The 17676-nt window shown below is 41.5% G+C and overlaps 1 protein-coding gene across 1 annotated transcript in view; it reads left to right on the forward strand.

The window, feature by feature from the left end:
* ccdc88ab (coiled-coil domain containing 88Ab) overlaps positions 1-17676 on the forward strand; it is a 60110-nt gene that overhangs the window by 26870 nt on the left and 15564 nt on the right. The window contains exons 5-17 of the mRNA XM_070840607.1: positions 5133-5191; positions 5955-6038; positions 6265-6405; positions 7238-7410; positions 11232-11313; positions 11876-12034; positions 12174-12320; positions 12532-12676; positions 13333-13511; positions 15159-15296; positions 16333-16516; positions 16682-16812; positions 17221-17514. Of these exons, the coding sequence (XP_070696708.1) occupies positions 5133-5191; positions 5955-6038; positions 6265-6405; positions 7238-7410; positions 11232-11313; positions 11876-12034; positions 12174-12320; positions 12532-12676; positions 13333-13511; positions 15159-15296; positions 16333-16516; positions 16682-16812; positions 17221-17514 (1916 nt within the window). The remainder of the gene's footprint in view (positions 1-5132; positions 5192-5954; positions 6039-6264; positions 6406-7237; positions 7411-11231; positions 11314-11875; positions 12035-12173; positions 12321-12531; positions 12677-13332; positions 13512-15158; positions 15297-16332; positions 16517-16681; positions 16813-17220; positions 17515-17676) is intronic.

The following is a 17676-nucleotide window of genomic DNA, read 5'->3' on the forward strand; positions in this document are numbered from 1 at the left end:
AATCATTTAGCCAGGCTTTGCTGCAAAGCTTTGACCTTCTGAACTCAGCCGTGCTATTTGATATGTTGGGGTAGCCTAAAGCAACAGCAGTGCAGTGTCAAGTGTTTGCATTTCATGAAAAACATTTTTAACCTCTATCTATCCAGTGTGACCTTGATAAAGACAACTGAGCACAAGTATCTGACGAGCATCTGGCCATTAGATTACGGTATAGGGGCAATGGAAATAAGGTTTTTATGAATAAAAGGGCAACTATGTGATGATTGATGTACCTACGTACATCAATTACTGGCACAATAGCCCCCACTTTTTTTTTTTTTTAAGAAGATGAAATGTCTTCTAAATCCCCATCCTACCTCGGCCGCTTTTGTCATATTGTCACCACAGTCATTGCTGTTATTTTGGAGCTTTCATCACTTTTCACTGGTCACAGTTACCTCTTTAATTTTCATCCGCCCCCACAGGCATTAAGGGTAAATAAACAAACTATAAAAGGGTACAGTCGGTACACACACATATTTGTATTTAACTGTCTATGTTTCATGTAAGATACCATGGTTGTTAATTTTCTTTAGGGATTAAAATAAACCTACCACTGCCCTGCCAGAATAACAGTACCAGTAACAGTAGTCATACTTTTACGACTAAAGCCAAATGATCTATGTGATGCTGTAGTTTTACTGCAGTATTTAAGTATTTTAATCGATTATTCTAAATATTTGTTCCACTACCAGTTACAACGACCATCAGCAACATATTTCATAACTCTTAAACTGCTTTCTTTGAAATTAGCTTTGAAATACTCAGACACGAGACAGGATTATTATTATGGGGAAATGTCAACAGATTTCTACAGATCTACAACGTGTACAGTGCCTTGAAAATCTTGCAGATCTACAAGTGAAGTGAATATTGAAGCCGACCGAATGTGGAGACAGCAGACAGAAAGCATTAGACTACATTCCTCAGGGTTTGTTTTGCCCTTTACCCTCTAGCTTGTCAGATAATCAGCCAGTCAGTCAGAGCAGCGGTGGCTATGGAGTCTGGCTCTCTGGCTCAGCGGCTGCCAGCTGAAAGTCATTGGCCATGTGGCTTATATTATGCTCTCATTAGGGGGCAGGGGGATGACTCTGCATGTGTGTGAGCGCATGCACGTGTGTGCGTGTGTGTGTGTTTAGTTGGTGGATGGGGGAGGGTGTCTTAAACAGTGAACAGTGGGAATGCACTGTAGTACCCCCCAGGCTCTGATCTACCTCAGTCTGCCTACATATACATGCTCACTGATATGCACAGACACACATGTGCTCCCTTTTGCATGCAAGTAGTGTTAATTGAGAATGCTTGCATACACACACACACACACACACACACACACACACACACACACAGTACCTCTGTTGTTTAGTCTGTCTTGAAGCCTGTGAATTTTCTGATCCTCTGAAAACTTCCCCTCAAAATGTGTTTTTTACTCAGTGTTGGTCTCTCACCCCTACATGTCTGGTATGTTTGCCGGTCTGGAGCAGCTTCACTCCAGTCTCTCCTGCTCAGATGACGGATAGCCATATACAAATACATTTTTTAAATGTTTTATTAATCTAAACGCATATTTATGCATATTTAAATCATGGTTTAGATGAGAGCCCCCCTCAATGAGCGGAAATCCTTCTAACAGCAGCAACAACAGGAGACAACTGTTGACAGCTGACAGAAAGCATAAACGGAGAGGCTTGACAGTTCCAGTTGACCGTGTGTGGGTGACTGTTTGGTGTGTTAATACAGTCTGTTTTCACTATGTTGTGGTGTCCAGTGAATCCATAAGAAAGAATAGAATAGACAGAATTGTTTGTGTGAGAAGAGCTGAGAAGACCATGGCTAAGTGCTGGTTTGGCATTGAAAGTTGCAAAACAATGACCATAAACAGGAGAAAATGTTTTTTCTTTTCTTTCTTTTTAAAAAAAAATACATTTTCTTTTTTTTAATGATCCTCTTTAGCCAGTTCAGTGCTCCTTACCGAACGTTAGACTGGGCTGCGTGCATTGTTGCTCATGACACTGACCTCATCCCCAGGCTGCCTGTCTTTGATGTCACTTGACACCTTATGAAACACAAATGCCCTGAAATAATCTGAAAATAAGGTTTAGCCAACTTTGTCCTCGCCGCCAGTGAGACGGGTTGAATACACTCTGGCATGCTGTCAAAGCAATATCAAATTGCTTGTAATCAGTTTTGCTACTGATAAAGCAAGTCATCGTCTATTCATCTAGGCGAGGGATGTTGCACATGTACTCAGGCACACATTTTTTTTTCTTCTTATTCACTCACATCCTCACACACAGGGTAACAATGGCGTTGCAGGAAGAAGTGTTACTCACTGTCCTTCTTTTTGTTTCCTGCATAGAGGATAAAGCAGGGAGGTGGCAAGGAGGTGAAGAAGGAAGCCTAGATGAGTGAATACAAACACTGAGGAGGCCCAGACGATTTGTAACAATGTTGAAGGAAGGAAGGAAGGATGGGTGGATGTGTGTTGCAGAGAATAAATGGATAGATGAAGTCTGGGTGTGTAAGAAGAGATGAGATGAGGCTAGCAGAGAGATGGGTAGTGCCTCCTTGAAGCCTCCTTGCTGCTGCTCCTGGAGGGAGATTTCTCTATTCTATTTTCATCCTTGCCTCTTCGCCTTGCTCCTGCTCTCTTTCTCTCTCTTGGTTTCCCTCTTTCTATAACCCTCCCTTGTGTTTGTGTAGCTTGTGCTCCGTGGTGCTCTCCCTCTTTTGTCTCTTTTACTTTCATCTCTCCCTCTTACCGTTTCTCCCTCTTGTTCTCCCTCTCTAGCTGTATAAATTATTTATCCTATGAGGTCCCTTATCTTTCCTATGTGCTCCAGTAGATTTGCTGAGCTAAATCCCTTCCCTGACTAGTGTGGGTTCCTATGGCTCTGATAGAAGACCATATAAATCCCGCAGCTGTAAGAATTTATTTTTTTCCCCCTACCATCGCCCTTTTAAACCCAAAATCGCTCATACCTTTTATATGCTTAATAATTCCTCTTATAATGTTCATGCGGGTGCTGATTGCATTTTGACAGACAAGGCACAAAACAGTGACATCTTCTTGATTGACAGCACACAATAATAGCATAACAGATAGCTGAAGGCCTTCGTTGACAACGTATTTTCAAGAAATAATTCCTTTGTATTAAAATTATGATTAGAAATATAAGTATATAAATATTAGTAATATATTTTAAGTCATGGAAATGAGGTGTTTCTAAGACTCAATATTTTAATAGAGCTTTTCTAATAGTTACTCAGGTCCAGTTGTTTATCAAATTAGTTACAGGTGTTGCAACATTAAGGCGTGGCTATGCTTGAAAACAGCTAGTTTGTAAGATGGGTCGTCTGACTGCAGCGGATGGCAAAAGTGTTTTTGTAGCTGTTCCAAACAGCCACACGCGAATGTGTGGTGAAAAGCCTGTCGTCATAGAGAGGAGCGACACTACCCAACAGTTGGAAAGTTTTCCAGACCTAGATAAACAAAATTCACCATATTTTCTTGGCTGCTGTGCAGCACAAATGCAATTACAGCTGGATACCCACATCATGACAGACACACCCAAACATTAGTCTTAACGGTGAAATCGCACACAGAGGAAAACGGCTGCTGCTAAATTTAAGTTTTCCACCGGTTGCAAGGCTGTTGTGACGTCACGGCCAAAGCTACAGCATGATCACAGTTTCAGTCGAGAGAGCAGTGCAGGAGAAGGTTTCCATTCCTCACCGGTGTTGGTTTGTTCCTGAAACTACAGCAACTACAGCATCTATTACTGATGTTAGCTTGGGTCTGTTATCAAGTATTAATCATCATGATTGTAATATTTACTCTTGCTTAAAAAATGATGATATAACCTGCCACTTTGTGACCACATGGAGGTCTCGGTTGCTCGATAACACACTGACTTGTGCTTCTTTATTGATTCCAGAGGAATGAGAGAAGGGAGATTGATTCGATTGTGTTGAAGATTCATTTAAATTGATGGATAGATCCTGTCAATGGGACATGCTAAGTTTTGGCATACTGAGCTTTCCCATAGGAGCCGCTTGGTCGTCTAATTGTTGCTTTTTTGAAGATTCTTTCATTTGCGATGATGATGATGAAGTCATTTTACTAATTTGATCTTCGTTAAAAAATCATTTGGAAAGTCCCACAAATGGTAACGTCATAGTTTATAATTGTCTTTTTGTGTCTGCTATTTAGCTGTTCCTACTGTGATGATTGGCCCATTAAACTGAGAGGAAAACAGACCACCGTACACAGAAAACACACTGTCACTAATCTGGATTTATTATTATAGAGCTGGACAGTGTTAGCACTCACTACCCCCTGGGCCACATGATGAGCTAGCTAATCACACACACACACACACCCTGTTCCAAATGGGGAAAAAAACACAGTGTAGACACAGACACAGATGCTCACAACTTGCATGTACCATACCACTTAGTCAGTGTAACACACACATACACCACCTGGTTTACTGTTCTCAAATCCCACAGATGAGCTCAGTCCTGTGCACGAGCAGCTGTTTGCGGGTTTTAGCAGTTTCTGACAATATGTCCGGACATGTGGAAGAGTGCTACAAGTTCACCCTGGCAGCTCACTGTGCTGTGGAAAACACTGTGGCACTGAAACTGGAGGAGAGGGTTTTATTAGAGGGAAATTGTAGCAACCTAAGAATTTAGTTAATTGGTATGCCCAAGTAAATGTGGGACAGATTGAGGATTTTTCCTGCGTCAAAATGAGACAAATGTGGCACCATGATATTCCTCAAGTATTTTTTTTTTATTGGAAAATAAAATTAGATAGGCAGATGAGTAAGACTGTATCTGCCTAGGAAGCACCTGCTATGCTAACTTTATGTTTTTTTATTATTAATTTTGTGCTGTAACTAAAAATAATTACAGTGTTTTGTTACACAGCACTTTGTATAAATGTGTCAATAGTAAAAGCATACAGGTTGATGAATGAAATTCTGTTTTTTAAACCACAAAGGATGATTGATTGTTTGGTTTTGGTGTCTAATGCAGACCTACTTTAAGTGGCTTGTGTATCTTTGTGCTTTTTTTTGTCTTTTTAGAGCAAGGTCTGGAGGAGATGAAAAAACTGTTGCTGCTGCTACTAGGCTGTGCTGTCCAGGTAAGAGCGCTGTTTAGTCCACTTAAACACTTCTTAAATGCACACGTAATTCAGGATTTGTGGAGCAGGAACCAAGCAAGTTCATAACAGATGGAAATAAAACTTTATGTGTCTTTTTGTTTTCAACTGAGCTAGTTGTTTAAATGCTCATTACTTTTATTGGTCATCTTGTAGCAATTTAATTCTGAAGCCAGAAATCTAATTTTAGAAGCCCATTTGGTTCAGCTTCTCTTGATTACAACCATTTGCCCCCTTTGACAAACTGAATTAACTCTCAGTCTATCATACAGCTATTGCTGTGTATTGAATGGCACAACAGACCTTTCCTGTTGTGTGACAAAGCCCCATTCAGCTCTTACTCATTGCATTTCAAACAAGAACACTGACCTTTCACGAGCTCTATTGTTTTAGCAAAAAGACACCATAGTTGCATTCATGCAAGTAACTCATATGGGTCTACTTGGAACTTGCATTAAGCACCGCAGTACCGGAATAAGAATTAGCACATGATAAAGAAGAGCTTACATCTTTAGTACACAGTCTAGTTCTAATCTCATGTCAGCAGGAGAGGAAAACTGATCTGATCTTTGACTGATCAAGGCGATAAACCTGGAAACCTGTATATCAGATCAGCTTCTGTCTCTTGTCTGCTGTGTTGGTCTACTAACCTCCTGTTGAACCCTAACCTATCTAACTCCTCACTTCTTAAAATCCTCTTCTCTTCTCTTCTCTTCTCTTCTCTCACCTCTGTCTCTGTTTGCAGTGTGAGCAGAAGGAAGAGTACATTGAGCGTATCCAGACTCTGGACTTTGACACCAAAGCTGCCATAGCGTCCCACATCCAAGAGGTATTTCTCCTCCATAGTAAACAAAACTGAAGAGAGTTGAGATATTTAACCCCGTAGACCTCCTTTGTCTCCATTACCATTCATCTAATGTACAGTTTGTGTCATAATAGTGGAACAGGACAAGAAATAGTTTAAGCTTTTGCAAAATGTACCTGTCTGCACCTTTGAACAGCAATGTTTTCCTCTACATAAGAAGGAAAAATCTTATTATTGACAATTATTGCAGGTTACTCATAATCAGGAGAACGTAGTGGACCTGCAGTGGTTGGAAAGTGGGGAAATGCCTCCTGAGGACCTGGATAGCCTCTCCAGAAACTTGGCTTACCACCTCAAACACCTGGTGGATGAGAGGGACACACAGCTGGAGGTGATCACATGCATATAATTCATTTTGTGTGTGTGTGTGTGTGTTACTATAGATGTATTGAGCTAAAAGCAACACAAGCTAAACAACAATAAACAAGTAAGAGTAAAGCCTGTCTGTTAGCATATGATCAGAATCTTGCTAGTGAAAATGAATCGCCACTTTGAGTGAGATTATGTGGAAACTTTTCCCTTTTTTTTACCACAAGAGAGCAGCCCCAGGAAGGAAGGGTTGAAACTGTTAACTGTCTCATAGATGGAGGGTGTGTGTATGTGTGTGTTTTACTTGCAGTATATACGTCATTAAAAGAATTTCCAACCCGTAGGATGCAGATGCCCACAACTGATGTAGCTGATCTTTGTGTGTGTGTGTGTCAGAGGTTATAATGGCCTCCAGATTATCACTGTGTAGTCCAGCCGCTCTCAATTAAAATCCCATTTCCTGTCACGGGCACTAGATCAAAACAGGCTGTGTGTGGGGCAGTGGATTTACTTGTTGGCCTAATGCCTGTGCTCCAGTTTTGGGTGGTGGAGGTGCTTTGGGTGAATCCATGGATCTGCTGTCCTCGTTGCCTCTAGTCCAATTATTGACTCCTACAGCTAAATGTGACCGTTGCAGAAAATAGCAACACTGGTTAGTTCTGCACAGACAACCCAGAATGCAGATTCAAAATTATGTTTCTCCTCAGTTACACTTTCTGTTGTGCGTTCATTTCTTTTCCTGATCCTGGCTTTTAAAGCACAGAGCTTGTCTTATGTTAATGGACCCTTGCACTCATCCTTACAGCTAGAAACCTCACTACATGCCCTTCTCTCTTCTCCCTTTTTCCATCCAGACTATAGTGGAGTTGACCCAGGAGAGAGACTGTGTGCAGCTGTCTCCACTAGCTCCCTGTCAGACCCAGTCTCCCGGTGACTCCCCCAGTATGAGGAGGACCGAAAGCCGACAGCACCTCTCTGTGGAGTTGGCGGATGCCAAGGCCAAGATCAGGCGCCTCCGACAGGAGCTGTGAGTGTCATGCCTTTTATCATCTAGATAAATTATTAATGAAATCGGGAACTGAGCTATACATGTTTCAATCTCCATAGTTAGCTCTAGACAATCTCAAAAACCAGTTACAAAAAGTTCATTTGCTACATTTTTGCTTCCTTTTGTCTCTGAACTGAACAGGGAACTCAACCCAAGATCATCATTGGCTTGTTGATAATGATGTTGTTGGGTCCTCATGGTGTGGAGTACTCCTTTTTAACATCAAGAGGAATAAAGGCTTCTGTCATTGCAGTTCTGAAAATACAGTTTATTGTTTTTTTTGTATTTTATCAATACACACTGACTATGAAATGTATTCATCAAGAATTTGAAGAGTTTCACAATTTGTAAATTTGATTTAGGTTTTTTGTTGACATCTTGATATCAGGACAGTATTACCGATTGATTTTTTTTTGGCTCATTATTTATTATTATATGCCTTTTAATTAGATGGTTAAAGTCAAGAAATGACAGGAGACAAGGGGGAGGAAGAGAAATGAAAGTGATAATGACTGTATTTAAGCCTCGAACATGATGCTGAAAGAACAGTAGTGACTGCAGCGAGGACGAGTCATGGAACAAACGGTCCATTTCCTCCCTACATCTCTAACTCTACACACACACACACACACACACACACACACACAAAGCCCTTTTCACTAACCTTGGGCAGGCCTTTTTAAATTCTAGCAATGAATAATAGAGCTTCCTCTTTAAAGTGCTATAATCCCTTGCGAGACAATGGCTTAATGGTCAACACAGAGTAGTTAAGGGAAAACGAGCACCCTCTAACCAGGGGAAGTATAGAAATGTTGCACAAACATAACATTGAATTCAACAGACTGGCTGGCGTCATGATTCATCATGATCATGATTTCCAGACTGGAAGTCCATCATCATCTTAACAGTGACTGATTTCCGGCTTGCTGTCTCCCGCTGAGATCTTTAACACAGAAATATTGTAAGAGTCCAAATGCGTCCTAGTGGTTTGGAAGTGGCCTTAGGTCATATTTGACTGCTGTATCATTCTCCCCCTGTATTTTACAGGAGATATTGTTCTGTCTCCTTTGTCAGATAGACAATAGTATGTGTGAGGTTTAAATGCAAACAAGAATTGTGGTTCTTTAACAATTGGTTTTAAGTCAGAATGGAGTGCAGGTCACCCTCTGCTTGGTCACATGAAAAGAGTGAGCCTCAACTCATTCATTGTGCTTCTTGTGCTGAAAAGCCCGACATTCATCACTTTGGACATCTCCCTTATAGTTCCCTGACCTATATTACAATGATTTCTTCACTAGACCTAAATAGGGCAACAGAACAACACCCGACAAGCCAATGACTTATTTTGTTTGTTGGTTGCTATGTTATTGTTTACTTGTTGCTGTGGTGTCTGGCCCATCACATGGCAATACCTTTTTTTATCACAGACAAGGGACATAAAGGGCTTCAAGCCCATCTATGTTGATGTAGTCTGGTCACATGATTGCAGTTTCTTCTCTGAGGCGGAAGAGGAGTGTGTTTGTTGTTTCTGGGTGCGTGCACATGCACAGATATTGTCCCTGCATACAAATGTAGATCAGTCTTGTCTTGTGTGTGTGTGTGTGTGTGTGTGTGAGACCAGGTCAGGGCTGGGGGGTATGGTTCAGTGTTCCCACAGTGTTCTGTTTGTTAATGTTTCTGTTAAAGTTACTGTGTCTCAGCTTCCTTTCCTCCTCCTGGTAAGGCTCAGACACACGCTACCGCTGCTATTTCTCAATGGTGTAAAAAATATATTTTATCCTGCTTCCATTTATCTTCCTCTAAAAGTGCCTCATTGGCTTGAAATATACATGTAGTGTACATGTTTGCTTGTTTTTCAGCACAGTTAGGATTAGCTCAAAATGTACAATTTAGGCTGAAAAATGAGATGGAAAAATATTTATTCTTGGAGTTCTTGGAATCTGAAAAAAGCTGCTTATTCAGCTGACACATGCTCCTGCAGGACTAATTCATCGATCACATTATTTGTCATGTGATAGGAATATATTGTTTTAGCTTCATATGTGAATACAGTAGCTTCTGTAGAAGTTTAAAAAAAATTGGATGAGGCCAATAATTAGGGATACAGAAATATTAAAACTAGGTTAAGGAGGACACCAGTTTGACATTCATTAGCCTAAGAATAAAGGTTGACTTTATTCCTTGGCTTTTCAAATATAGCCGTGCATACAAGTGTTTGTGTCTGTGCTTGTGTAGATGCGTTGCAAGTTAAACCATTAACATAAGCAGCAGTGCCAGCTGCATCCATAATGTGAGCCCAAAGCTAATCTGCCATGCTTGAGTTGACAGGTGTTTGTGATTTGGGGAAGGGGAGACGTGGGGGGACGGGGAGGGGCTGCAGGAGGTGGAGGGGGTTAACTGATGAAACAAAAACAGAAATGGGTAAAGGGGCATCCTGTTTGCTAGTCGACTCCAGCTTCCCAAATAACGTTAGCTGTGGGTGGAAGGAGGAAATAAATGGGAAGGCAAAAAAAAAAAAGAAGGACTCCTTGTCCTTATTGAGATGCACACAGAGAATCCAGAGAACTGTAATCAAAGAGGCCATCAGATGTGCAGTGGAGCGTTTTCATGCAAACACACATACAGAACAGAATCTCAGGAATGCAGTTATTTTCAGAGCACTGTGACACATTCTCTCCCTGTATGGTTAGATTGTTGGAAAATGTACACAGACGTCAAAAGTCTGGCTGCCTTATTTTCTTGCCCCTCAAACAAATGACACAGGATGTTACAAGGTGTTCAGTAGCAGATAGTAAGACCCTACTGTCGAGGGTAAAAAATTAGAAATTCAATAATGTTATATACCACTTACACAACCAAACTTTTTCCCTCCTTTTCTAATCTTATCTGTTTGAGCAGTTTGTTCAGAATAAAGGAAGATTAGGAGTTGGAGCCTCAGGGGCATATTTGCATATGTTTACCTCTGAACTAGTCACAGGGCACTATCTTCTCTTTAGTTGTTCTTAACTGCCTTCTTTCTCTGCTGTGTTTGCTGCTATGTGTGATTTCCAGCAAAATGAGGTTATTCATTTGTAGCTGAATTCAAAGCACGGCACGGGAAAGACTGAGCTGTGTCTTGACCACCACAGCTCAAACACAAAAGGCTATTTTTACTGAAGAAAATGGGTTAGTGGGTTGATTGAAATCAACATAGGATTTGCTGATATTTCCAACTTGCCAACAAAATCCTATTGTGCTGCATAAGGTGTTGCCTTGTGGGAAATACAGACCTTATGACCACCAAATGGTAAAATAAAATTTATAACTCAGTTTAAAATGAAAATGAAAAAAGCTTAAGCTTGCAAAGCTTCACTACTACCTCCTGCATGATTAATGGCAATAATTGACTGAAACGGTCCAAAAAAATATACAAAATACTGTAAGTAAAGTTAAAATGATGAAGCTTTCTAGGCAGATTATGTGAAATGAATCCATTCTGTGCTGCTTTGTCAATAGGTTGCTACCATTAAACGATTTAGCTGCAAGCTTTGAAATGGAAACAGCCCTTTGGGAATGTCCTTGTTTATACTCTGAATTGATAAACACACAGAAAAAACTTGCCGCATGATTTTCAGTGTATGCCTATAGCATATGAGCAGAGACACAAAAAACATCATGTTTTTCTTGCTTCTTTGCCAGAGAGAAAGCTATGTCGTTCTCTACCTCCTGGCATTCTTTCTGCCCTCTCTCTTTCTAGGTTACATCCAACCGTTTCCATTTTCTCCTTGTTTGACTCCACTCCCTCCGTGTCTCTTTTTCAGAGAGGAGAAGAGTGAGCAGCTTCTGGACACCAGGCAGGAGCTTGAAAACATGGAAGTGGAGCTCAAGAGGCTTCAGCAAGAGGTAACGCTACAAGCCACAGCGACCCTCGCACACCTATGTGGACACAACACACAAACATTTGTATCACTCCCCCTCACCTGCTGCTTCCTCCTCTCTCAAAGTACTTTGTTTGTGCAGCACTGACAGGCTTTAATCAGCTAGCTAGTGACTTAGCTCATTAGGGGCTATTAGAGCTATCTTTAGTCTAGCAGCAGCCTCACATGGCTTTTGATTTGCAGTAGACGGCTGGCTGACTGGCTGGTTAACAGACTCGATGCATTAAAGAAGGTGGATGAGTTCAGGGCATGGACAGTTTGTGTACATGTGTGCCAGGATGCACGCTTGTGATAACTGATAATGTGGAGAGTTTGTTCTGTTCTTTATCTGTTAAGTAACAGACAAGAGTTAGATTAACTACGAACAACTAACAGCCCCCTAGTCATGCAAGATTACAGACTCAATGAACTCAGTGTATTATATTATTATATATATATATATATATATATATATATATATATATGCTCTTGTGAGTAATTTCTTTTGCAAAAGTTTTCATAAAACATGCATATTCCCACTTCCACAGAGCTACCAGTTGCTGTCGGACGCTCGGTCGGCCCGGGCCTATCGTGACGAGCTGGACGCACTCAGAGAGAAAGCAATCCGTGTCGACAAACTGGAAAGCGAGTTGAGCCGATACAAGGAGAAACTTCATGACATTGAGTTTTACAAGGCCAGAGTCGAGGTACACAAATGCGCACAGAGAGTGTTTCCTCAAGCTACGTTTGTTAAAGGACATCTATTATCTGCAGAGTACTAGCTGCTGTGCTCGTGTTTGGTTTTTACATAGCTTGTATTCTCTGCTGATGTGATGGTCTCTGTAGGAGCTGAAGGAGGATAACCAGGTCCTGCTGGAGACTAAGGCCATGTTGGGGGAGCAGCTGGACGCCAGCCGGACCCGGTCTGACAAACTGCACCACCTGGAGAAAGAGAATCTGCAGCTCAAATCAAAGATCCATGACCTGGAGATGGTGAGATGATGGATGCATGGATATGTGTTCTAGTGCAGAGATCTGAGATTTGATTGTGTGTGTGATGAGAAACTGGGGTTCTTATCAAAAATCTGGGTCAGTGGTGGAGGTGAAAAAAAGAGGAAGAGTAAAAAGGACAGGCACAGTAATTTCAGCACTCGCGTGTTCATCACATGTTCAGCACACTATCCTTTTTCTCTATTATCTCCAGGAGCGGGACATGGACCGTAAGCGCATGGAAGAGCTGTTGGAGGAGAACCTTGTGCTTGAGATGGCCCAGAAACAGAGCATGGACGAGTCCCTGCACCTGGGCTGGGAGCTGGAGCAGCTGTCCAAGACACCAGACCTCACTGAAGGTTAGAAGACGATGATGCCAAGGATCTATTTAAAACCAAAGAACAAGACGTTTCTGTATGTTGACTGGCTGCTAGAAGAAGTAAAAAAATGGAACACAAAGAGGAGTGTTAAGAAAAGCAACAAATGGGATGAGTTGATCACACAGCTGACATTATCACCTGTCGTTATCAGGGTGAAGGCCTCAGGTGGCCAGCAGACCAGGCTTTGGTCATTGGCTCTTGGCCATGGCATCATCCCATTGGCTCCTCAACATTTGCCAGCCTCCGCTGGGTTTTCCTTCCACTTGGTTAAGACCTGTAATTAATATTCAGTGGCTCTTGGAGGATAATCTGTGCGTTTGGATTATAAAAGCTGTTAAGAGGTTTAACTAGCCAGGGATCTGGATAAAGACTTTGTGTGTGGGGGGTTGGTTGTTTGTTAAAATGGCACTTTAAAAGCTTTAAGACCTCCAAAGTTAGACTCCAGGGTTATAGAATTTATTTCATTTTTGATTTATAGTAAACTCAATGGTATCAAACCATGATTTGTGTAATTAATTTTCTCTGTGGGTTTGGCCATTTGGACGTCAAAAATCTGGACAGAATTTCAATTTATTTGTTAGTATTTGTTCAAACATTGATGTATAATCCACATTTCCTTGCTATCATTGGTTCAGTTCCTCAGAAGTCTCTAGGTGAGGAGGTCAATGAGCTGACCTCGAGCCGCCTGTTGAAGTTGGAGAAAGACAACCAGACCCTTTTGAAGACTGTGGAGGAGCTCAGAGGAGCAGCCAGTCAGGACACCATGGCGAAACTCACCAAAGTCAGCCAGGAAAACCAGAAACTGAACCAGAAAGTAAGCAATGGACTGAAAAGTGTTTTTCTGTGGCTACATACAGGTTAGGTGGACACGTCTCAGTAATTTCCTGTATATTTAATAACACAATGGCAAAATGACACATTCCTCATTTTTTACAGGGAAAATAATTAAGTTTAGAGACTGCCTGTAAAATAAGATGTACATCATGAGAGCTAACTGAAAAATAGGATGGATATGTTGCATAATTTCCATCTGTAAGCTAGAACGTGCTTAAAGTAAATGTAGTAACCAAAAAAGTGTTTAAAGTCTGTGACTGTTTGAAATAAAGTGAGCATGAGAGATGTATCAGTATTCAGATACACTATATATAGATGGTTGAATGCCCCTTAAAGGGAAATTCCGCCACATTTTATATGGATGTCTAATCACTGTTAATGGTAAAAGTAGTCAGTTGAAGCAGTAAATACCTCGGTGTGGGCTGTATTGACAGAGAAAGCTGAGTTCACTTCTGTGCTGTCAGTGCTTTCATGTACCAGGATGCATTGCTCACAAGCCGCAGCCTCTAAGTCTCTGTGCTGCATGTGTCTGGCTGCATGCTGTGGCTCGAATAAATTCGGCTGAATATCCAAGTCAGCCACAACGCTGTAAAATGTAACCTCGTCCATAAAACCCTCTGCACTCATATTTGTTTTTGAGCAGAGACTAAAAATTCACGCTGAAATAGCCTGAAGTTCTTCCTTTTCGTCAACTACATCACTGTACACAACAGATGAAAAGGAGCAATATATTTTGAAGCACCCCAGATACAGAAAGAACATCAGCAACTGCTGCAAGTTCCCTAACTAAATGGGGAGAGGTGGGGTTGAAAACTGGCAAAATGGTCCGTTGAGACAGTTTGCAGCCTTGGTTGGAACTGCAGTTTAAATTTCTGCTCTTCATCAGGTCACCACCAAGATTAGCATATTGGTCCAGCACTCCCCCGTAGTATATCACCCTAACCCTTGAAGCCTTTTCACACAGTGACAGTGAGAGATAAAAAAAAAAAGAGAAAGAAGAAGAGAGTATAGAGAGGGGTGGATGGGAGGATGAAAGCAAAGCTGTAAATCCAGGCAGCCCTGCATTGCCTTTTCTTTTCCAGTCTTTGACACTCAAACGCCCCTCGCTAAGAGAAGTCTCTCAGCTATTTTCAGAAACATAAGCCTCTCTCTGTGCCCCCTGAATAAAAAGCATGAAATTGTGTTTTTCTCTCACAAAGAGAAAAACCAGACTGAGAAATTTATTTCTGAGTGACTTGAGGTCTAGAGCCAAAACACATTAAAATATCAATGCAGCTGCTGCTAGACTCCAACAGCAAACATTTGCATTTATTGTATATCTGTCTGAGTGTGTACATTAACCTGTGCGTGTGTGTGAGTGTTTGTCTGCCAAGTTGTGACAGACTGAGGTGATTCATAATGTTTTTACCATGGATTAATAATTGCACCAGCTTCTTCGTGACCAGGAATCACAGTGTAACTCGCCCTGTGATGTAACAGCATCACAATACAAGGTGATACACAGGACGTAATGCGAGAAAGTCATCCACAGTGCATCTTGATCTTTGTAACTGAAGAACAGGAAACACAAATGACCACCAACCAAAACATTAAACCCCAATCATGATAGTGTGGCATTTGTTTACAGTTGGAGCAGCTGGAGAGTGAACTGACAGCCGACAGGGAGTCGCTCCGCAGCGCCGAGTCACTCAGCACTGACCTGATGAAGGAGAAGGCTTTACTGGAGAAGACTCTGGAAACACTCAGGGAAAACTCTGAGAGACAGGTACACACACAATTCCCATGTATCTGAGTATTTAGATGTATTAAATCTTGTATTTCATTTTTAATTAATGCCACATTTTTGCTGAATGTTATTGACTGATGAGGTTTGTTGTGTTCAAGATTGCAGAACAAGTTTCTTAAAATGTTTTAGAGAGCGGCTTTTTTAAGTGTGACCATAATCATATGCTTTTCTAGTGTGCAGATTGCAGAATTAACGGTATTTCAAATCACATGAATGCTTTATATGTTCAGATACAACGACACAAACAGAGCTTTGAGACTGTGCCTCATACATGCTGCACTTTCTAAAAAAACACAATTGATTCTCTTTCCAGGAGGCTCCAAGAAAATAACATGACTAAGCTGTGTTATTATTTTCTTGAAACAATTTTTGTGCAATTGATGTGCATTTGGCTCAGAAAAACTATTAAGTAGAACTTCCACTGTGTTTTATTGACTACACAGATTTCTGGCACTCAGTGGCCCAGTTGCAGTCGCTCGCTGTGTGTCTGCAGGGACGTGTTAGACCCAAATCTGATACGTTTAATTAGTTTAACTATCTGATTTGTACAACCAGGCCTTAATGAGCTACAGCGGGAGAGGGGACACAACACTCTGCACTCACAGATTATTGTGGGCAATTCTGTCTGGATGTAATTAATGTAACGCCATGCCAAAACACAAAATACTCAAATGGTACTTTTGTAGAATTTCCTTGAAGCTGTTTTTGTTTTTCTAAGTTTTAGTTCTGCTCCTTGATATTTTTTAATCTAGTTTTTTATGTAATTAAACACAAGCAACAATCTTGGGGCTTCCTTTTCATTTCTTAAATCTAAACATCTGCTCAAGCTGGGATCCTTTCTTATAAAATGGTAAAACACATTCTGAAGCATGTGAACCTTAAACTTTTTTTCATCACCAGTTGGGAGAGACCTGCCTGAGTGTCCATACAGCTTGCTGCTCCAAAGCTGAGGAGTAAATCGTGACGTTAAACACGACTTTTTGCTTTCACTAAAGCTCTGGTGTCTGTTCTCCAGCTGAAGGGTCTGGAGCAGGAGAACAAGCGCCTCGGTCAGACGGTGTCGTCTCTGCGCCAGCGCTGCCAAGTCGGTGCTGAGGCCCGGGTCAAGGATGTGGAGAAAGAGAATCGCGTTCTCCACGAGTCCATCTGTGAGACAACCGCCAAACTCAATAAGATGGAGTTTGAAAGGAAACAACTGCGTGAGTGACTGATAATTTGGTACTTTTTATGGCACATTGAAAGTGAGTGTGTTACTTTTTGATCACAAGGAGTCAGTATTCCTACAGCTCCTTTTAAAATCATTGAGTTTCACAGGAACAAAATTGTGGTTGTTTGGGAAAGTAAATGTGTCCTTTTTAATGCAGGTAAAGAGCTTGAAGTGATGAAGGAGAAAGGTGAGAGAGCAGAGGAGTTGGAGATCCAGATGCGCAAGCTGGAAAGGGACAACGAGAGCCTGCAGAAGAAGGTTGCCAGTCTTGGAATCACCTGTGAAAAGGTCTCGTGCATTTTGTGTTCTGCCTGGTCTGTATTTTGAGATGCCAGTGTTTCTGTATGTTCTGTAAGTGTCAGTCTCCACACGTGGTTCGACTTCAGTTCCTTTTGTTTCATGCTATCAGATTATTCAATGATTTGGAGAATAACGAAAAAAGTTAATGTGTCCGTTACATGGAAAATAACCCGTTCACATTATTTTTAACATGAGAAATGTTTGTATTTGCCTCTTGTGCATCTAAGTTAAACTTTAAGTTGAACAGCTTTTCAGAAAATTGTTAAGTATTACCAGCCTCTGTAGCCAGGAGTTTACCTTTTTTAAGGCACATTATGCTTGTCGGCCTCAGGTAGAACAAACTCTTTGTTGTCAAACACCACTCCTCATCTTCCTCCTTCACTTCACTGTGTGTAGGTGTCTTCTTTGGAAAAGGAGAACACTGAGCTGGAGGCGGAGGGCCGTCGACTGAAGAAGAAACTGGATGCTCTTAAGAACATGGCCTTCCAGCTGGAGGCTCTGGAAAAAGAGAACTCCCAGCTTGAGCACGAGAACCTGGAGCTTCGGCGCTCGGCTGAGAGTCTCCGGTCAGCGGGGGCCAAGGCTGCTCAACTGGAAGCAGAGAACAGGGAGCTGGAGAGCGAGAGGAGCCAACTGAAGCGCAGCCTGGAACTGCTCAAAGCCTCGTCCAAGAAGACGGAGAGATTAGAGGTAAGACTTGAAGAGTCATACAACAAGCACTTCTGTGACTAGAGAGCAGCAGGATGCTACTGAAATGCAACCATGAATGACAAGAGACGTTCTTTGCAGAACTAAAAGCACAAGGTCATACAGAACAGCTGTAGAGTTAAAAGCATTGTACACGTTACATTT

Source organism: Pempheris klunzingeri, chromosome 12 (assembly GCF_042242105.1).
Source record: "Pempheris klunzingeri isolate RE-2024b chromosome 12, fPemKlu1.hap1, whole genome shotgun sequence".
Lineage (NCBI taxonomy): Eukaryota > Metazoa > Chordata > Actinopteri > Acropomatiformes > Pempheridae > Pempheris > Pempheris klunzingeri.